General features: G+C 40.8%; 2 protein-coding genes and 2 long non-coding RNA genes across 7 annotated transcripts; 2 read left to right on the forward strand and 2 right to left on the reverse strand.

Moving 5' to 3' along the window:
- Window positions 1-107: 107 nt before the first annotated feature.
- On the forward strand, window positions 108-10,151 carry LOC119893144. Of its 2 annotated transcripts, XR_005442762.1 has the most exons (6): window positions 108-122; window positions 7,468-7,608; window positions 7,694-7,811; window positions 8,226-8,430; window positions 8,515-8,917; window positions 9,831-10,151. XR_005442762.1 is itself a non-coding variant. In XM_038705107.1 (5 exons), the coding sequence occupies exons 1-4, from the start codon at window positions 7,529-7,531 to the stop codon at window positions 8,817-8,819; spliced, it is 708 nt and encodes a 235-aa protein (XP_038561035.1). In that variant the 5' UTR covers window positions 7,304-7,528; the 3' UTR covers window positions 8,820-8,917; window positions 9,831-10,151. The 2 variants fall into 2 exon arrangements, 1 of the variants encoding a protein (XP_038561035.1); XM_038705107.1 differs by lacking the exon at window positions 108-122 and having other exon boundaries at window positions 7,304-7,608.
- Window positions 9,066-10,200, reverse strand: LOC119893148. Its single transcript, XR_005442765.1, has 2 exons — window positions 10,071-10,200; window positions 9,066-9,646 (listed from the first exon to the last, which is right to left on the reverse strand). It is a non-coding gene; the product is annotated as an uncharacterized LOC119893148 (long non-coding RNA).
- A 6,599-nt stretch (window positions 10,201-16,799) lies between these two features.
- Window positions 16,800-20,499, forward strand: LOC119893145. Of its 3 annotated transcripts, XR_005442763.1 has the most exons (5): window positions 16,800-18,024; window positions 18,112-18,229; window positions 18,647-18,851; window positions 18,936-19,338; window positions 20,254-20,499. XR_005442763.1 is itself a non-coding variant. In XM_038705108.1 (4 exons), the coding sequence occupies exons 1-4, from the start codon at window positions 17,945-17,947 to the stop codon at window positions 19,238-19,240; spliced, it is 708 nt and encodes a 235-aa protein (XP_038561036.1). In that variant the 5' UTR covers window positions 16,800-17,944; the 3' UTR covers window positions 19,241-19,460. The 3 variants fall into 3 exon arrangements, 2 of the variants coding, with proteins under 2 accessions (XP_038561036.1, XP_038561037.1); XM_038705108.1 differs by lacking the exon at window positions 20,254-20,499 and having other exon boundaries at window positions 18,936-19,460; XM_038705109.1 differs by lacking the exon at window positions 20,254-20,499 and having other exon boundaries at window positions 18,707-18,851; window positions 18,936-19,460.
- On the reverse strand, window positions 19,489-20,628 carry LOC119893147. Its single transcript, XR_005442764.1, has 2 exons — window positions 20,494-20,628; window positions 19,489-20,069 (listed from the first exon to the last, which is right to left on the reverse strand). It is a non-coding gene; the product is annotated as an uncharacterized LOC119893147 (long non-coding RNA).
- Between the last annotated feature and the right edge of the window lie 1,810 nt (window positions 20,629-22,438).

Genomic DNA, 22,438 nt, shown 5'->3' on the forward strand with positions numbered 1-22,438 from the left:
GGTAGAGACCCTGTCTATTATAAGAGAAATATGATTGTTTGGATACGACTATCTACTAATGGCAGTTTTCTGTTCTAGCATTGTGTGTGGAGGCCCCCCAACCCAAGTCAGGAGACGGTCAGGTAACAGACCTGACTAGAATGGGCATTTCCTTAAGAAAATGCGTGTGAGAGCTGCCAGCTATTTTTTGCGAATGCTACCGCTGTCGGTGCAATGTGCGGCTCCATCAGCTAAGACACTCAATGATGTGCTGCACACTTGTTCAACAAACCTATGAAACCAGTGTGGGAGATGTGACCCACAACAGGTTCATAATTTATATAAACGCAGCGCAGTGAGAATCCAAGCGCACCTGGCTTTAAAAGGGAGATGACACTGATTGGTGTATTGCCATGTGTTATGCCCTACACACCCATGACTTATTCACAGACTAAGTACGACTCTTTTGAACCATGCGCCCGGCGCCAAGACAATTATTGATGCCCTCAAACTGGCAAAATTGGAGTTGGACACGCCCCAAACGCAACTGCGCTATGCGCTTCACGCCGTGAAGGGCCCTGTGTATATAAAGATTTGCCCCTTCGCCATTTTTCATCTCTGATGCACTGGCATTTTGGTTCTCCATCATGATAATACGCACGCTCACAGAGGGGATTCAGTAGTATAATGCGCTTGCTATGGGAAAACGTGGTCACAGGAGTGTACATATGTTAGTAGGCAACTACCTGGTGGTGTTTTATTAAAACTAACAAAAGCTGGTTGCTGTTTTGACACAGTGGAGTAGATCATATTTTATCACGTTCTCTTTTTTTGGCTTTATGTTCATTGCGTTTACATTACATTTACATTACATTTATTCATTTAGCTGTAACTTTTATCCAAAGCGACTTACAATTGCTATATATCAGAGGTCGCACGTCTCTGGAGCAACTAGGGGTCAAGTGTCTTACTCAGGGACACATTGGTGTCATGTTTACATAAAGCAGCTGTTTTATTTGCAAATTCCATAAAACCTGGGCAATAGTAATTAATAATAAAATATAATATGGCTATTTAGTCTTATTGGCTTGCATCTGCCATCAAGGCTATTTTTGAAAATCACATCACGTAGGCTACGGTATGGATGGATAGAAGCTTCAGACACAGGTGGAGGGCCGGGTCTTTCACCTGGCCCTTTTTCCAGGGTTCCCACTTGGGACCTGGCAGTGGATCTCGAAGCGTTGGCTGGGGCCCCCTTCGAACCCCTGGAGTCGGCTGAGGCCAAGCACCTGACCCTTAAGATGGCCGTGAGGGCGCACTCTACGAGAGGCATGATGGCCTCTAGGGCCCTCCTCTCAGGGGCTTCTCTCCAGGATTTGTGTGAGGCAGCTGGCTGGGCCACTCCTCACACTTTCATCCGGTTTTACAGTCTGGACCTTCCTTCTGCACCCCACCCGTGCGCTCCCCTCTTAGTCGTGCCTACTGGGTACTGCAAGCTGGGGGAAGGCGAGGGTTTCGGCACGGCCTAGTGGGTATCTCGTTCCCTTAGTGTTGTCACCGACGCAGTTCGAGTTCCTTGTGCTTATATACGCCTCTAGTTGCGCCATCACACGCTACCATTCTAGCAACACCAATAGGATTGGAATAGTTTCATTCATGATTCAGCCCTGCCACGCCCAGAGGCGTTTCCCATAGTGTCGTCACCGACGCAGTGTCTAATTCCCCTTCTCGGGGAACAAGGGTTACATACGTAACCCGAGACGTTTTGGACGATAAGTGTGCTTGAGATGATGTGGACCACTTTGTGTCCTCACTGTTAATATTCTGTAATGAATGAGTTTGGTGATAGAACTGCACATAGGCCTATGTTCATTGTTATTACTGCTATTGATAAGCCTGAGCTTTCAATTATTGTTAATAATAGTTGCAACTTGCACTCTTAAATGTGCATTGAAAATTGCCAGCTGATAAAACCTGTGCTGGAGGGACCAGATTCATAAAACATCTAAGGCTTCATGGAGCTCATAACTGACTGAGTTAAATGGCGATTAACACTAAACTTTAGAAAATCAGTCTATTTGCCCCACCTGCATAGGTGAAATTTACACTGGGGACGCTGGGGACATGTCCCCAACACTTTTTCTGTTGTTTATCACAAAATGCTATTTAAAGAAATATTTATTGATGAAAATATACGACTGCGGGGTCTGTGGGTCCTCCCCCAGAAGATTTTGAGCATTAAACACTTAATTTCCTGCGTTCTGGAGACATTTTCCGCACCAATTTATGGTGGAAATGTCTTTATTTATATAAAGGGAACACAAAATTCAGGTGGTATGTGACGATATCGAATATAAAAATATAATTGAATATAATGCAGTAATCAGTAAATAGTTTTCTTTTAGCTTAAGTAATTTTTTTTGACAATGCAGATGTGTTTTCTCTATATATTTACGTTACATTGGGGCGGCTGTTTTCAGTGGGAAGAGCTGGTGGGCCGTTAATCGAAAGGTCGGCGGTTCAATCCCCGGCTCCCCCAGGTTTTCTTTTATCTTAAGTAATTTTTGCAGATGTGTTTTCTATATATATTTACATTGCAATGATGTTTTCTTATTGTGCCAAAAAAACTCTCATAGCACTTACATTTGTTATTTAACATTTCTTGTTGTAAGCTATTCTTCAGAACTAAAATATCTTCTAGTCTTGTTCTTGTGACCCCAATATTCTGGATTGTAACGTAGCCTATCATATGCTGTGTTTTGTGTTTTGTCACAACTCATTAGTAAAACCTATTGTCTTTCGCGCTACTGACGAACAACATTGTAAACAAGAAAACATTGTAGAGATTTAACTCGCGGACTGGCTGTCAGACTAGTCTGGCCTGTCGTTAATTATCCACTCAACCAACGGCAGCGATGACAAAGCAAGCTGTCTATGAAGATTCTCAGTCATCCAGGTCATAGTTATCCAACGAAGGTAAAAAATGAAGGGCAACTGGACTTGGTAAACTGGACTGGTACCAAGTCCAGTTGCCCTTCATTTTTTACCTTTGTTGGATAACTATGACCTGGATGACTGAGAATCTTCATAGACATCTTGCTAATCATTTTGGGATGAACACCCTCAGATTGGTACGGGAGTATGAAAGGACAGCCAGGAAAATTGCAGACTACAGGAATCACCTACGATTCAACCTGAGATGCAGACAACACAAACTTATTCCCACAGCCTACACTTAGGCTCCACAGTAAAAGGACACAGAGCCGGAATAATCCTGGAGAAAGCACAACACTAGCTACTGAACGAGAGAGTGAGACAGATACACTTCACAATTGAAGCCCTGAACAAAGAAATGGACAACATACACCACAAACTAGAAACACATCTGCCCAGTACAGCACTGGTAAAGGTCATGGACTTCATCAAGAAAGCACAGCTATCTCAGCACAACAAGAGCAAAGAAAGACAGACCCGGAAATTCCAAAACCTACAGTCCAGAGCGAGCTGCACTAACAAAACAGGAGAATTGTCTTGGAGGAGAAAGGACAATAACCCCACAACACTTGAAACAGACAACAGATGGGTGAAAAACTTGTCAGATAGGGAACTCACCCAACCAGAGAAAGACGTTCTGGCCAAAGGATTAAACTTTGCCATTACACCACAGCAACTACCGATAGTAGACCTCATCACAGCCACAGAATCAGCCATTAGGAAAAACAAATTAACAGAAACAGAAGCGGAACAGCTCAGACTAAAGGTATCTGCAGCCCTTTCTAATGCGAAGGCCCCCCCTTCCAACCTCACCATCCAAGAAAGGAAGGCTGTGACATCCTGAGCAAGGATCAAAACATCACTATCCTACCTGCGGACAAAGGAAGATGCAGTAGTACTTAACACAGCTGACTACCAGAACAAAGTCAACATACTACTAATGGACACAAACACGTATGAGACACTGAGACGAGACCCAACCAGCGGATACAAGAAAAAGGCCATAGAATGTCTACAACAGTTACAGAAGGACAACACCATCACCCGTGAACAATATTACCGTTTGTATCCTGGAGAAGCCATTCCATTCATTTATGGACTACCCAAGATACACAAAGAAGGAGCCCCACTCAGGCCGATTATCAGCAGCATTAACTCGGTCACCTACAACATTGCCAAACACATTTCCACCATCTTAGCTCCATTGGTGGGAAACACGCCTCACCACATCCAAACAAAACTCTATTGAATTGGAAAACAAAGTTCGAGGACTAAAACTGGATCCAGATGAAACCATGGTATCCTATGACGTGACTTCTTTGTTCACCTGCATCCCCACCATAGAGGCAGTAGAAACCGTTAGGAAACGGCTAACACAAGACAACACCCTGGACAACAGAACTAGCTAGCCCTGACCAAATCTGCAAATTACTCGACCTCTGTCTAAACACCACCTATTTCCAGTACAACGGTGGATTCTACAGACAGAAGCATGGCTGTGCCATGGGCTCACCGGTATCCCGATTGTGGCCAACATCTACATGGAAGAAGTGGAGAATAAAGCCCTCAACTCCTTCAGAGGAATAGCACCGAGCCACTGGTACAGATATGTGGACGACACCTGGGTCAAAAAAAAGCCAGGAAGTGCAAGCCTTCACAGAACACATCAACTCTGTGGACAGTAACATCAAGTTCACACGAGAAGATGTTCACAACAACAGTTTGGCCTTCCTGGACTGCGCTGTACACATTGAAGAGGACAGGAGCCTGCAGATTGGTGTTTACAGAAAACCCACACACACGGACCAATACCTACTCTTCGATTCACACCACCCACTGGAGCACAAGCTAGGGTCATGAGAACACTGCACCACAGAGCGGAAAACATACCAACAAGCGCCCAAGCCAGAGAGAAGGAACAGAACCACCTGAAGGGGGCACTTACAGCCTGTGGATACCCTAAATGGGCTTTTGTGAAGACAGCCACAAAATCCAAGAAGAACAAAACTACAGGGGAGGAGGAAAAGAAGGTCAAACGCAACAACATTGTGATTCCATACGTGTCTGGAGTATCAGAGAAACTCAGGAGGATTTTTAACAAACATAACATCCCTGTGTTTTTTAAACCCAAGAACACGCTAAGACAGATGCTGGTACACCCCAAAGACCGCACACCCAAACACAAGAAAAGCAATCTAGTGTATGCGGTCCAATGCAGTGAGGAATGCACGGACCTGTATATTGGGGAGACTAAACAACCACTACACAAACGCATGGCTCAACACAGAAGGGCCAACTCCTCAGGTCAAGACTCTGCTGTCTACTTACATCTGAAGGACAGAGGACACTCGTTTGAGGACCACCAGGTGCGCATTTTAGACAGAGAAGATGGATGGTTTGAAAGAGGTGTCAAGGAAGCCATCTACACCAGGGTTGAGAAGCCGTCATTGAACAGGGGAGGGGGTCTACGCCACCACTTATCCCCCACTTACAATGCTGTCCTTTCATCACTTCCCAGGAAACTCAACAAACGTAACCTATTGGCCTCAGGTGAAGATACCAACGATGGTCGTTCAGTCTTGGCCACAGGTAGTCTCAACGACTGTAACGACTGTCGTCACAGCAACAAGGAACACTAACGAACCAGCGGTATCGATGACCCGAGATAACGACCCACTGAGGTTAAATAGCTGAGTTTCCCTGCCAGTCAGTCAGAACTGAAGAAGTCCTTTGGATAAGGGACGAAACGTCTTCCAGTAGCTTCAACCAAGTCCAGTTGCCCTTTCATTTTTTACCTTCGTTGGATGACAAAGCAAGCTTTTAATAGCAGGTGAATCCACACAACATGCGCGTCTCACTTCTCTCGCGAGTGCGCACGTCAAATATGACATCCAGACTTTTGTAAAAGAGAATATAAAGTTGAATCTGTCACAGATCAACCAAAGTCCCTCAGACCTGTAGACCGTTAGCCTCCCTCGCTTTTAACTTGATGGTTTGATCTCTGTCATCGCCTTGTTATAGTTTATGGTCATCACACGCGACTGGTCAAATGCACACACGAGAGTGTGCGTGGCCGAGCAGTGTGGAGAGAAAATGCACAGGAGAACGAAGGAAAGAGAACAGGCAGAGCAGAGGCGGAGAAAAGCAGCAGGAAAGTACCATTAAATGCTGTAAAATATCGATATCTTCATGATTAAGGGACATGCTGGTGTTTATAAAAGAAAACAGACTACTAGCAGGGCTGCCCTTCAAATCGTATCACAACTACCTTTCCAGAGTTGATTCTATGGTTTAATAAAAAGTTTCATGCCATGAATGAAAGCAGAAGATGCGTTTGTAGGGGAATAATCTGGAAATAAAGACCTGTATACTCAATTCATATCTCCAGTTACTCAGAGCTACTGCAGAGCTTCATGATGATAAACATAAATCCAGTCAGAGCTCTGAGGAAATGCAGATGCAAAACAAACACTCCAAAAGTGCACAAAAATGATATAGGCCTATACATAACATTTTAATCCTATTGCCTTAAATGTGTGTGATTTTTCACCTTTGCTCTTTGTTTCTATTGCAGATAATTTTTCTACTTTTTTTTTTTACAGCATTTAGCCTGCTGCTTTTTTAAATAAATAGTTTAATGATAGCTAATGATAATATTAGTACATTTTAGCACGCCAATTTAAGCGTGCCATTGTCAACTTTAATTGTATAAAGCGTAATTTCCCAACAAACAAAAATGTAGCTAGTGAAAATGCTGCGTGGCTAGTGAAAAACCACTAGCCACATTGGCTAGTGAGTAAAAAAGTTAATGTCAAGCCCTGCTAATGGAACTAATGGAATAGTCACTAGTAACAAAAAATTAAGTACTAGTATGTAATCAATTGTTACTAGTAAAACAGGGATAGTTACTAGTAGCTAATAAATAAGTACTAGTAGTTTTTAAATAGCGACTAGTGCGTTTTACGGAATAAATGTTTAAATGGCTTTCTATAAAGGTTTAAGATAACAAATTGGGATGATACACCTCCTCTGCATTTCATTAGCCAGTGTACAGTAATATCATTAAACCGTCATATAGCCTAAGTTAACATTAAAGTTCAGCAGTTAAAATACCTTGCACAACATAGTATTTTAAATCATATCCTATATCAGCATATTCTGAATCACAGTCAACCATTCGTGAAATCTATGGAATAGTCTTTGTGCTTTGTGGCCTTTAACCGTGCACATCCAGATAATATTTTTCAATTAATTCTATGCATTATTGTTTCAACTTAAATATTGACATGAACTGTTTATGTATTATGGTGGTTACCTTTTGTTTACAAAGTTGTGGGTGATTCTGATGTAATTTCTGTCCCGACAGATGGGATGAGTCCCACAGAGGTCTGCTGGCAGACCCTTCTGGCCATGTAGCCTATACCATGCACATGTATACCTAGCCTATATGTAATGCTGACTAATATATTTTCTTGCTTGCATATGGGACAAAAGATGCACACTGACCAAAATGAAAAATCGGTCATGTTTGGAGTGACTCATGTGATTGCTGTAGATGGATACAGCAAGAAAATTGGTGCAAAATACAAGTATGCCTGCAAAGAACAATCTAGCCATCTATGAAGAGGTGTACAGGTCAGTGTTGTATGTTATGTTTGATCGAACATATTTTATCAATTGTTATAATATTAATAATTGAGCGTTTCACATGTTTATGTAGACCTGCAGTAACACATTATGGAATGTGGGATCAACTTCGCGTGGATCATGGCAAAGAGTTTTACCTGTGCCTCTACATGCAGCAAAGACAGCCATACCTCCAAACACAGTCAACAAGGGTAATGTCAACCATCTGCATCTACATTACACCATTGGTGAAAAGTAACTAAGTAGGCTATATTAAGCCAAGTAATGCACTTAAGTACAAGTCTGAGGAACTTGTACTATACTTGAGCATATCCATGTCCTGCTACTTTATACTCCACTACATAATGAGTAATCTAATAATTTCAAATATATCAATAACCTGGGCCAATTGTCAAGAGTGGTTACAATCAGTACTTCAGATAATACTTATTCTAGGATTTTGATTCCATAACTTTTTCTTATGATGTTTTCAACATTGTGTGGTCTTGGGGATTTTACAACAAGGTTATTCTTAGTCTATTCACTAGTTCCCAACTGTTAATAACATAGAAACACGTTGCTAACAAACCTCTATCATCTCCTTAAAAACAAACACACACACACAGAATCACACAGTGGAAAGGATGTGGCCAGAAATTAACAACAGAGTGAATTATCCATTAAAGGAGGCCCTCATCCAGCTACAAGATCAGGAAGCAATAGATATGGAGGACAGTCTGACAAGGTTCTGCACATCCAATCTGACCTGCCAGATGTGCCAGATTGGCATAAACAGATTTGTGCAATCATGGAATGCTCACGGGATTCCAGGTATGTCACATTTCCCTTACAAGTTATTCAGTTTAAGTGTTTTATTATTGAACATCACAACAAACATTTCTTGTGTTGTTAAAGAGAGAGGGATACCAAATCACCTAGCAGGGACTGGAACACCAAGACAAATCACAACCGATCTTCTACCAGATGCCACAGTTGCAGCTGACATGTATCACAGGGACATGGGATCCTCCCTCACCAGAGTATCTTCATTCGGAAGTGTCCCCTTTCTGTCTGAGGCAGACAAAGTGAGAGCAGAGCAGCCCTTTGCACATTATTATCCCCACCTTTCAGTTATTTTTGACAGTGCTGTCAATTACAACTATGCTCCCTTCAAAGAGGCCTTGATCTACCTCATCGATGTAACAAACACTTGTTCCTAATTTCATATGCACTGGATTGTGAGGAGCCTTGTAACGGATCGCTGGACATCTGTGTCTGTGGACACCATTATGCAGTTACTACTCCAACAGTAGAGGGTGTAAGTATACCCTGATAGTATTTACCATACAAGTTTTACTTTATATGTATATAAGTGTCACTATAAAAATGTCAACTGCCTATTTTGTTACCATTAATAAATCCTTTTACTGTCATTGTACCCATATTAGCCATTATTCACAGGGTCGTTTTATGGAGAAGAAATATATTTATTTTGCGTTTGTACAGAAAGAATAATCAGACAAACAAAGTAAGTCCAGCTTTGCAAATCTCCACAGAAGAGCCTGTCACAACATATTGCCATGTTTAGGCCTACTAGCTCTTATAAAATCACTGTGGGCTGAGAACAATAATGTAGCATAAAAACATCTTGCCACATTTAGACCTACTAGCTCTTATAAAACTACTGTGAGGTGGGAACAATGATGTAACATAAAACATCGTTACATTTTCTAGCTCTTAAAACTCCAGAACTAAGATGCGACATAAAAAACATCAGTCCTCAATATCAAAAGTATTTATAACATGATATAACACTGACAAATAAGGATTGGTGGCAAGCAGAAAAGCAGCATTTACTCTTCGTGTGCCAGCTCTCTCATGACATTTACTACACCAGAAAGGCCAGTGACTCTGTGAATGTTGATGGAAAAATCATCCGCTTGACACTTCAAACACATTGAGGAATTCTGAAGCCACACAGTAGTGCAGGATCTGCATCCGACCAAACTTCCACAGCATGCTGCAAATACTGGATCTTCCATGATTCCTGCCAGTGTAAGAAATAAATATTAGAGGTCTGAAAACACAATACAAGATATACTAGATGAAGAATGAAAAATATTTTCCAATTGAATGTCAGACAGCGTTTCAAAAAAGCATCCTTTATGTAACTGAGTCTATGTATGGTATAAGTTCAGAGAGAATTAACAAATTCCTTTCTGTGTCTACAGATGCTCCAAGCACACCCTGTGCCACTTAACATCACGGATGTAAATTCCTGATGTACGCTTAAGGAATGGCTCTGTTTTTACAGACTGGTTTCCTTAATCTCAATTGGCTATACAAAGAACACCAGGAGCAGGACACTTGAGCTTTTAAATGACCACTACATCATAAATTCCACCAAACAACAACAATATGTTTGTCAGGGTGAATAGATTATTTTTTGTCTTCTTGAGGACAAGACTTACCTCTGTAAACCAGACAAGTGAATGTATCCCTAACATTTCTGGACTGTTCTTCGGTCAGTAAATGTTGTGTTCCTGTTTCGATGGAGCAGGTCAGAGAGTCCCTGAATGGGAGTTGTCACCTCAGACAAACCCTGAGCAGCCAGGACAATTACCTCGATCTTCTCGAACACACTGTCCAGTCCACCCTCATCATCTCTGCATCTGTGAAAGAGAAACGTCACATGTATATATTAAATAATTAGAAACTGTTAATGTATGCACATGCCATTACATTCAGATTGATTATGGACACAGAAACGATTGCTTTTGTGCCAATCAAATATTGCATAAAGTGTCCATTGACTGAAACTGTCCAATTGTAGGAGATATAGTTGTATCAAAGGAAAGACTCAGATAAACATGGCAGTGTTTCTGGACAGACTGACGGAGAAATGTGCCATTAGGTACTTTCATGTATTCTCTTTGAATATGTTGTATCAGACCAGCTCTGCTCTTTAATTCAGGCCATGCTTAGCCTTTTACAGTGCCTGATGTCAGGAGGAAAAACTGAGGGGGTGTAACAGTAGCCAGTAGTGAGTAGCCTCACTCTTGAAGACGGACATGTGAATGTATATTCATTTAGTTTTTATCTGAAATGGCAAAGGTTTGACATTGTTTATGGTTCCAGTTTAAAATGTGAGACTTTATAAATGTTGACGTGACAATTAATAGCCCAATATATTTGCCACTTAGCTGTGAAGCAACTTAAAAGTTCATGCTACTGTCACAGTACATTTTCAAGACACAGGGTTACCTAAACTATAATTTGAGATGGTAAATAAAATTGTTCTAATGAAGCACCTCTTGTTCCTTCTGAGTCCAATATTTCCACTCCATTGTGGTCTGTCAGGATGAGTTGTTCATTGATTCCTAAGGCATCTTTTTCATAAAACATCTAAGGCTTCATGTAGCTCCTAACTGGCTGAGTTAAATGGTGATTAACACTAAACTTTAGAAAATCAGTCTATTCTCCCCACCTGCTTAGGTGTAATTTACACTGGGGAGGCTGGGAACATGTCCCCAACACTTTTTCTGTTGTTTATCCCAAAAAGCCATTTAAAGAAATATTCATTGATGAAAATATAGGATTGGGGGGTCTGTGGGTCCTCCCCCAGATGATTTTGAGCATTAAACACTTAATTTCCTGCATTCTGGAGATATTTTCCGCACCAATTTATGGTGGAAATGTCTTTATTTATATAAAGGGAAACACAAAATTCAGGTGGCAGGTGACGATTCCGAATATAAAAATATAATTGAATATAATGCAGTAATCAGTAAATAGTTTTCTTTTAGCTTAAGTAATTTTTTTTGACAATGCAGATGTGTTTTCTCTATATATTTACGTCACATTGGGGCGGCTGTTTTCAGTGGGAAGAGCTGGTGGGCCGTTAATCGAAAGGTCGGCGGTTCAATCCCCGGCTCCCCCAGGCTTCATGTCGAAGTCTCCTTGGCGCCTGTTCCGCCATTGTGTGAATGTTAGTTTCTCTTTGAGCACCTAGGCTCAGTGTGTGGATGTAGTGTAAACGTAATAATAAAATATCTTCTAGTCTTGTTCTTGTGACCCCAATATTCTGGATTGTAACGTAGCCTATCATATGCTGTGTTTTGTGTTTTGTCACAACTCTAAGCTTCATTACTGAAGCCTATTGTCTTTAACGCTACTGACGAACAACATTGTAAACAAGAAAACGTTGTAGAGATTTAACTCACAGACTGGCTGTCAGACTAGTCTGGCCTGTCGTTAATTATCCACTCAACCAAAGGCAGCGATCACAAAGCAAGCTTTTTAATAGCAGGTGAATCCACACAACTTGCGCGTCTCACTCTCTCACTTCTCTCGCGAGTGCGCACGTCAAATAGAAAATACATCCAGACTTTCATAAAAGAAAATATATAAAGTCGAATGAAACTGCACTCAGACCTGTAGACTGTTAGCCTCCCTCGCTTTTAATTTGATGTTTTGATCTCTGTCGTCACCTTCTTATATACAGTTTATGGTCATCACACGCGACTGGTCGCATGCACACGCACATCAACACAGCGTTCAGTCAGTGCGTGGCAGAGCAGTGTGGAGAGAAAATGCACAGGAGAACGAAGGAAAGAGAACAGGCAGAGCAGAGGCAGAGAAAAGCAGCAGGAAAGTACCATTAAATGCTGTAAAATATCGATATCTTCATGATTAAGGGACATGCTGGTGTTTATAAAAGAAAACAGACTACTAGCAGGGCTGCCCTTCAAATCGTCATATCACAACTACCTTTCCAGAGTTGATTCTATGGTTTAATAAAAAGTTTTCATGCCATGAATGAAAGCAGAAGATGCGTTTGTAGGGGAATAATCTGGAAAATAAAGACCTGTATACTCAATTCATATCTCCAGTTACTCAGAGCTACTGCAGAGCTTCATGATGATAAACATAAATCCAGTCAGAGCTCTGAGGAAATGCAGATGCAAAACAAACACTCCAAAAGTGCACAAAAATGATATAGGCCTATACATAACATTTTAATCCTATTGCCTTAAATGTGTGTGATTTTTTCACCTTTGCTCTTTGTTTCTAATGCAGATAATTTTTCTACTTTTTTTTTTTACAGCATTTAGCCTGCTGCTTTTTTAAATAAATAGTATTTAATGATAGCTAATGATAATATTAGTACATTTTAGCACGCCAATTTAAGCGTGCCATTGTCAACTTTAATTGTATAAAGCGTAATTTCCCAACAACAAAAATGTGGCTAGTGAAAAAGTGGCAGGTGACGATTCAGAATATAAAAATATAATTGAATATAATGCAGTAATCAGTAAACAGTTTTCTTTTATCTTAAGTAATTTTTGCAGATGTTTTCTATATATATTTACATTGCAATGCATGTTTTCTTATTGTGCCAAAAAAAACTCTCATAGCACTTACATTTGTTATTTAACATTTCTTGTTGTAAGCTATTCTTCAGAACATAAAATATCTTCTAGTCTTGTTCTTGTGACCCCAATATTCTGGATTGTAACGTAGCCTATCATATGCTGTGTTTTGTGTTTTGTCACAACTTCATTAGTAAAACCTATTGTCTTTCGCGCTACTGACGAACAACATTGTAAACAAGAAAACATTGTAGAGATTTAACTCGCGGACTGGCTGTCAGACTAGTCTGGCCTGTCGTTAATTATCCACTCAACCAACGGCAGCGATGACAAAGCAAGCTGTCTATGAAGATTCTCAGTCATCCAGGTCATAGTTATCCAACGAAGGTAAAAAATGAAGGGCAACTGGACTTGGTAAACTGGACTGGTACCAAGTCCAGTTGCCCTTCATTTTTTACCTTGGATAACTATGACCTGGATGACTGAGAATCTTCATAGACATCTTGCTAATCATTTTGGGATGAACACCCTCAGATTGGTACGGGAGTATGAAAGGACAGCCAGGAAAATTGCAGACTACAGGAATCACCTACGATTCAACCTGAGATGCAGACAACACAAACTTATTCCCAACAGCCTACACTTAGGCTCCACAGTAAAAGGACACAGAGCCGGAATAATCCTGGAGAAAGCACAACACTAGCTACTGAACGAGAGAGTGAGACAGATACACTTCACAATTGAAGCCCTGAACAAAGAAATGGACAACATACACCACAAACTAGAAACACATCTGCCCAGTACAGCACTGGTAAAGGTCATGGACTTCATCAAGAAAGCACAGCTATCTCAGCACAACAAGAGCAAAGAAAGACAGACCCGGAAATTCCAAAACCTACAGTCCAGAGCGAGCTGCACTAACAAAACAGGAGAATTGTCTTGGAGGAGAAAGGACAATAACCCCACAACACTTGAAACAGACAACAGATGGGTGAAAAACTTGTCAGATAGGGAACTCACCCAACCAGAGAAAGACGTTCTGGCCAAAGGATTAAACTTTGCCATTACACCACAGCAACTACCGATAGTAGACCTCATCACAGCCACAGAATCAGCCATTAGGAAAAACAAATTAACAGAAACAGAAGCGGAACAGCTCAGACTAAAGGTATCTGCAGCCCTTTCTAATGCGAAGGCCCCCCCTTCCAACCTCACCATCCAAGAAAGGAAGGCTGTGACATCCCTGAGCAAGGATCAAAACATCACTATCCTACCTGCGGACAAAGGAAGATGCACGGTAGTACTTAACACAGCTGACTACCAGAACAAAGTCAACATACTACTAATGGACACAAACACGTATGAGACACTGAGACGAGACCCAACCAGCGGATACAAGAAAAAGGCCATAGAATGTCTACAACAGTTACAGAAGGACAACACCATCACCCGTGAACAATATTACCGTTTGTATCCTGGAGAAGCCATTCCATTCATTTATGGACTACCCAAGATACACAAAGAAGGAGCCCCACTCAGGCCGATTATCAGCAGCATTAACTCGGTCACCTACAACATTGCCAAACACATTTCCACCATCTTAGCTCCATTGGTGGGAAACACGCCTCACCACATCCAAAACTCTATTGAATTGGAAAAACAAAGTTCGAGGACTAAAACTGGATCCAGATGAAACCATGGTATCCTATGACGTGACTTCTTTGTTCACCTGCATCCCCACCATAGAGGCAGTAGAAACCGTTAGGAAACGGCTAACACAAGACAACACCCTGGACAACAGAACTAGCTAGCCCTGACCAAATCTGCAAATTACTCGACCTCTGTCTAAACACCACCTATTTCCAGTACAACGGTGGATTCTACAGACAGAAGCATGGCTGTGCCATGGGCTCACCGGTATCCCCGATTGTGGCCAACATCTACATGGAAGAAGTGGAGAATAAAGCCCTCAACTCCTTCAGAGGAATAGCACCGAGCCACTGGTACAGATATGTGGACGACACCTGGGTCAAAATCAAAAGCCAGGAAGTGCAAGCCTTCACAGAACACATCAACTCTGTGGACAGTAACATCAAGTTCACACGAGAAGATGTTCACAACAACAGTTTGGCCTTCCTGGACTGCGCTGTACACATTGAAGAGGACAGGAGCCTGCAGATTGGTGTTTACAGAAAACCCACACACAGACCAATACCTACTCTTCGATTCACACCACCCACTGGAGCACAAGCTAGGGGTCATGAGAACACTGCACCACAGAGCGGAAAACATACCAACAAGCGCCCAAGCCAGAGAGAAGGAACAGAACCACCTGAAGGGGGCACTTACAGCCTGTGGATACCCTAAATGGGCTTTTGTGAAGACAGCCACAAAATCCAAGAAGAACAAAACTACAGGGGAGGAGGAAAAGAAGGTCAAACGCAACAACATTGTGATTCCATACGTGTCTGGAGTATCAGAGAAACTCAGGAGGATTTTTAACAAACATAACATCCCTGTGTTTTTTAAACCCAAGAACACGCTAAGACAGATGCTGGTACACCCCAAAGACCGCACACCCAAACACAAGAAAAGCAATCTAGTGTATGCGGTCCAATGCAGTGAGGAATGCACGGACCTGTATATTGGGGAGACTAAACAACCACTACACAAACGCATGGCTCAACACAGAAGGGCCAACTCCTCAGGTCAAGACTCTGCTGTCTACTTACATCTGAAGGACAGAGGACACTCGTTTGAGGACCACCAGGTGCGCATTTTAGACAGAGAAGATGGATGGTTTGAAAGAGGTGTCAAGGAAGCCATCTACACCAGGGTTGAGAAGCCGTCATTGAACAGGGGAGGGGGTCTACGCCACCACTTATCCCCCACTTACAATGCTGTCCTTTCATCACTTCCCAGGAAACTCAACAAACGTAACCTATTGGCCTCAGGTGAAGATACCAACGATGGTCGTTCAGTCTTGGCCACAGGTAGTCTCAACGACTGTAACGACTGTCGTCACAGCAACAAGGAACACTAACGAACCAGCGGTATCGATGACCCGAGATAACGACCCCACTGAGGTTAAATAGCTGAGTTTCCCTGCCAGTCAGTCAGAACTGAAGAAGTCCTTTGGATAAGGGACGAAACGTCTTCCAGTAGCTTCAACCAAGTCCAGTTGCCCTTTCATTTTTTACCTTCGTTGGATGACAAAGCAAGCTTTTTAATAGCAGGTGAATCCACACAACATGCGCGTCTCACTTCTCTCGCGAGTGCGCACGTCAAATATGACATCCAGACTTTTGTAAAAGAGAATATATAAAGTTGAATCTGTCACAGATCAACCAAAGTCCCTCAGACCTGTAGACCGTTAGCCTCCCTCGCTTTTAACTTGATGGTTTGATCTCTGTCATCGCCTTGTTATATGTTTATGGTCATCACACGCGACTGGTCAAATGCACACACGAGAGTGTGCGTGGCCGAGCAGTGTGGAGAGAAAATGCACAGGAGAACGAAGGAAAGAGAACAGGCAGAGCAGAGGCGGAGAAAAGCAGCAGGAAAGTACCATTAAATGCTGTAAAATATCGATATCTTCATGATTAAGGGACATGCTGGTGTTTATAAAAGAAAACAGACTACTAGCAGGGCTGCCCTTCAAATCGTCATATCACAACTACCTTTCCAGAGTTGATTCTATGGTTTAATAAAAAGTTTTCATGCCATGAATGAAAGCAGAAGATGCGTTTGTAGGGGAATAATCTGGAAAATAAAGACCTGTATACTCAATTCATATCTCCAGTTACTCAGAGCTACTGCAGAGCTTCATGATGATAAACATAAATCCAGTCAGAGCTCTGAGGAAATGCAGATGCAAAACAAACACTCCAAAAGTGCACAAAAATGATATAGGCCTATACATAACATTTTAATCCTATTGCCTTAAATGTGTGTGATTTTTTCACCTTTGCTCTTTGTTTCTATGCAGATAATTTTTCTACTTTTTTTTTTTACAGCATTTAGCCTGCTGCTTTTTTAAATAAATAGTATTTAATGATAGCTAATGATAATATTAGTACATTTTAGCACGCCAATTTAAGCGTGCCATTGTCAACTTTAATTGTATAAAGCGTAATTTCCCAACAACAAAAATGTAGCTAGTGAAAATGCTGCGTGGCTAGTGAAAAACCACTAGCCACATTGGCTAGTGAGTAAAAAAGTTAATGTCAAGCCCTGCTAATGGAACTAATGGAATAGTCACTAGTAACAAAAAATTAAGTACTAGTATGTAATCAATTGTTACTAGTAAAACAGGGATAGTTACTAGTAGCTAATAAATAAGTACTAGTAGTTTTTAAATAGCGACTAGTGCGTTTTACGGAATAAATGTTTAAATGGCTTTCTATAAAGGTTTAAGATAACAAATTGGGATGATACACCTCCTCTGCATTTCATTAGCCAGTGTACAGTAATATCATTAAACCGTCATATAGCCTAAGTTAACATTAAAGTTCAGCAGTTAAAATACCTTGCACAACATAGTATTTTAAATCATATCCTATATCAGCATATTCTGAATCACAGTCAACCATTCGTGAAATCTATGGAATTAGTCTTTGTGCTTTGTGGCCTTTTAACCGTGCACATCCAGATAATATTTTTCAATTAATTCTATGCATTATTGTTTCAACTTAAATATTTGACATGAACTGTTTATGTATTATGGTGGTTACCTTTTGTTTACAAAGTTGTGGGTGATTCTGATGTAATTTCTGTCCCGACAGATGGGATGAGTCCCACAGAGGTCTGCTGGCAGACCCTTCTGGCCATGTAGCCTATACCATGCACATGTATACCTAGCCTATATGTAATGCTGACTAATATATTTTCTTGCTTGCATATGGGACAAAAGATGCACACTGACCAAAATGAAAAATCGGTCATGTTTGGAGTGACTCATGTGATTGCTGTAGATGGATACAGCAAGAAAATTGGTGCAAAATACAAGTATGCCTGCAAAGAACAATCTAGCCATCTATGAAGAGGTGTACAGGTCAGTGTTGTATGTTATGTTTGATCGAACATATTTTATCAATTGTTATAATATTAATAATTGAGCGTTTCACATGTGTTTATGTAGACCTGCAGTAACACATTATGGAATGTGGGATCAACTTCGCGTGGATCATGGCAAAGAGTTTTACCTGTGCCTCTACATGCAGCAAAGACAGCCATACCTCCAAACACAGTCAACAAGGGTAATGTCAACCATCTGCATCTACATTACACCATTGGTGAAAAGTAACTAAGTAGGCTATATTAAGCCAAGTAATGCACTTAAGTACAAGTCTGAGGAACTTGTACTATACTTGAGCATATCCATGTCCTGCTACTTTATACTCCACTACATAATGAGTAATCTAATAATTTCAAATATATCAATAACCTGGGCCAATTGTCAAGAGTGGTTACAATCAGTACTTCAGATAATACTTATTCTAGGATTTTGATTCCATAACTTTTTCTTATGATGTTTTCAACATTGTGTGGTCTTGGGGATTTTACACAACAAGGTTATTCTTAGTCTATTCACTAGTTCCCAACTGTTAATAACATAGAAACACGTTGCTAACAAACCTCTATCATCTCCTTAAAAAACAAACACACACACACAGAATCACACAGTGGAAAGGATGTGGCCAGAAATTAACAACAGAGTGAATTATCCATTAAAGGAGGCCCTCATCCAGCTACAAGATCAGGAAGCAATAGATATGGAGGACAGTCTGACAAGGTTCTGCACATCCAATCTGACCTGCCAGATGTGCCAGATTGGCATAAACAGATTTGTGCAATCATGGAATGCTCACGGGATTCCAGGTATGTCACATTTCCCTTACAAGTTATTCAGTTTAAGTGTTTTATTATTGAACATCACAACAAACATTTCTTGTGTTGTTAAAGAGAGAGGGATACCAAATCACCTAGCAGGGACTGGAACACCAAGACAAATCACAACCGATCTTCTACCAGATGCCACAGTTGCAGCTGACATGTATCACAGGGACATGGGATCCTCCCTCACCAGAGTATCTTCATTCGGAAGTGTCCCCTTTCTGTCTGAGGCAGACAAAGTGAGAGCAGAGCAGCCCTTTGCACATTATTATCCCCACCTTTCAGTTATTTTTGACAGTGCTGTCAATTACAACTATGCTCCCTTCAAAGAGGCCTTGATCTACCTCATCGATGTAACAAACACTTGTTCCTAATTTCATATGCACTGGATTGTGAGGAGCCTTGTAACGGATCGCTGGACATCTGTGTCTGTGGACACCATTATGCAGTTACTACTCCAACAGTAGAGGGTGTAAGTATACCCTGATAGTATTTACCATACAAGTTTTACTTTATATGTGTATATAAGTGTCACTATAAAAATGTCAACTGCCTATTTTGTTACCATTAATAAATCCTTTTACTGTCATTGTACCCATATTAGCCATTATTCACAGGGTCGTTTTATGGAGAAGAAATATATTTATTTTGCGTTTGTACAGAAAGAATAATCAGACAAACAAAGTAAGTCCAGCTTTGCAAATCTCCACAGAAGAGCCTGTCACAACATATTGCCATGTTTAGGCCTACTAGCTCTTATAAAATCACTGTGGGCTGAGAACAATAATGTAGCATAAAAACATCTTGCCACATTTAGACCTACTAGCTCTTATAAAACTACTGTGAGGTGGGAACAATGATGTAACATAAAACATCGTTACATTTTCTAGCTCTTAAAACTCCAGAACTAAGATGCGACATAAAAAACATCAGTCCTCAATATCAAAAGTATTTATAACATGATATAACACTGACAAATAAGGATTGGTGGCAAGCAGAAAAGCAGCATTTACTCTTCGTGTGCCAGCTCTCTCATGACATTTACTACACCAGAAAGGCCAGTGACTCTGTGAATGTTGATGGAAAAATCATCCGCTTGACACTTCAAACACATTGAGGAATTCTGAAGCCACACAGTAGTGCAGGATCTGCATCCGACCAAACTTCCACAGCATGCTGCAAATACTGGATCTTCCATGATTCCTGCCAGTGTAAGAAATAAATATTAGAGGTCTGAAAACACAATACAAGATATACTAGATGAAGAATGAAAAATATTTTCCAATTGAATGTCAGACAGCGTTTCAAAAAAGCATCCTTTATGTAACTGAGTCTATGTATGGTATAAGTTCAGAGAGAATTAACAAATTCCTTTCTGTGTCTACAGATGCTCCAAGCACACCCTGTGCCACTTAACATCACGGATGTAAATTCCTGATGTACGCTTAAGGAATGGCTCTGTTTTTACAGACTGGTTTCCTTAATCTCAATTGGCTATACAAAGAACACCAGGAGCAGGACACTTGAGCTTTTAAATGACCACTACATCATAAATTCCACCAAACAACAACAATATGTTTGTCAGGGTGAATAGATTATTTTTTGTCTTCTTGAGGACAAGACTTACCTCTGTAAACCAGACAAGTGAATGTATCCCTAACATTTCTGGACTGTTCTTCGGTCAGTAAATGTTGTGTTCCTGTTTCGATGGAGCAGGTCAGAGAGTCCCTGAATGGGAGTTGTCACCTCAGACAACCCTGAGCAGCCAGGACAATTACCTCGATCTTCTCGAACACACTGTCCAGTCCACCCTCATCATCTCTGCATCTGTGAAAGAGAAACGTCACATGTATATATTAAATAATTAGAAACTGTTAATGTATGCACATGCCATTACATTCAGATTGATTATGGACACAGAAACGATTGCTTTTGTGCCAATCAAATATTGCATAAAGTGTCCATTGACTGAAACTGTCCAATTGTAGGAGATATAGTTGTATCAAAGGAAAGACTCAGATAAACATGGCAGTGTTTCTGGACAGACTGACGGAGAAATGTGCCATTAGGTACTTTCATGTATTCTCTTTGAATATGTTGTATCAGACCAGCTCTGCTCTTTAATTCAGGCCATGCTTAGCCTTTTACAGTGCCTGATGTCAGGAGGAAAAACTGAGGGGGTGTAACAGTAGCCAGTAGTGAGTAGCCTCACTCTTGAAGACGGACATGTGAATGTATATTCATTTAGTTTTTATCTGAAATGGCAAAGGTTTGACATTGTTTATGGTTCCAGTTTAAAATGTGAGACTTTATAAATGTTGACGTGACAATTAATAGCCCAATATATTTGCCACTTAGCTGTGAAGCAACTTAAAAGTTCATGCTACTGTCACAGTACATTTTCAAGACACAGGGTTACCTAAACTATAATTTGAGATGGTAAATAAAATTGTTCTAATGAAGCACCTCTTGTTCCTTCTGAGTCCAATATTTCCACTCCATTGTGGTCTGTCAGGATGAGTTGTTCATTGATTCCTAAGGCATCTTTTTCATAAAACATCTAAGGCTTCATGTAGCTCCTAACTGGCTGAGTTAAATGGTGATTAACACTAAACTTTAGAAAATCAGTCTATTCTCCCCACCTGCTTAGGTGTAATTTACACTGGGGAGGCTGGGAACATGTCCCCAACACTTTTTCTGTTGTTTATCCCAAAAAGCCATTTAAAGAAATATTCATTGATGAAAATATAGGATTGGGGGGTCTGTGGGTCCTCCCCCAGATGATTTTGAGCATTAAACACTTAATTTCCTGCATTCTGGAGATATTTTCCGCACCAATTTATGGTGGAAATGTCTTTATTTATATAAAGGGAAACACAAAATTCAGGTGGCAGGTGACGATTCCGAATATAAAAATATAATTGAATATAATGCAGTAATCAGTAAATAGTTTTCTTTTAGCTTAAGTAATTTTTTTTGACAATGCAGATGTGTTTTCTCTATATATTTACGTCACATTGGGGCGGCTGTTTTCAGTGGGAAGAGCTGGTGGGCCGTTAATCGAAAGGTCGGCGGTTCAATCCCCGGCTCCCCCAGGCTTCATGTCGAAGTCTCCTTGGCGCCTGTTCCGCCATTGTGTGAATGTTAGTTTCTGTTTGAGCACCTAGGCTCAGTGTGTGGATGTAGTGTAAACGTAATAATAAAATATCTTCTAGTCTTGTTCTTGTGACCCCAATATTCTGGATTGTAACGTAGCCTATCATATGCTGTGTTTTGTGTTTTGTCACAACTCTAAGCTTCATTACTGAAGCCTATTGTCTTTAACGCTACTGACGAACAACATTGTAAACAAGAAAACGTTGTAGAGATTTAACTCACAGACTGGCTGTCAGACTAGTCTGGCCTGTCGTTAATTATCCACTCAACCAAAGGCAGCGATCACAAAGCAAGCTTTTTTAATAGCAGGTGAATCCACACAACTTGCGCGTCTCACTCTCTCACTTCTCTCGCGAGTGCGCACGTCAAATAGAAAATTACATCCAGACTTTCATAAAAGAAAATATATAAAGTCG

Source organism: Micropterus salmoides, unplaced genomic scaffold, assembly GCF_014851395.1.
Source record: "Micropterus salmoides isolate LMB-PRFRI ecotype aquatic unplaced genomic scaffold, ASM1485139v1 Ms_hic_scaffold_8, whole genome shotgun sequence".
Taxonomy (NCBI): domain Eukaryota; kingdom Metazoa; phylum Chordata; class Actinopteri; order Centrarchiformes; family Centrarchidae; genus Micropterus; species Micropterus salmoides.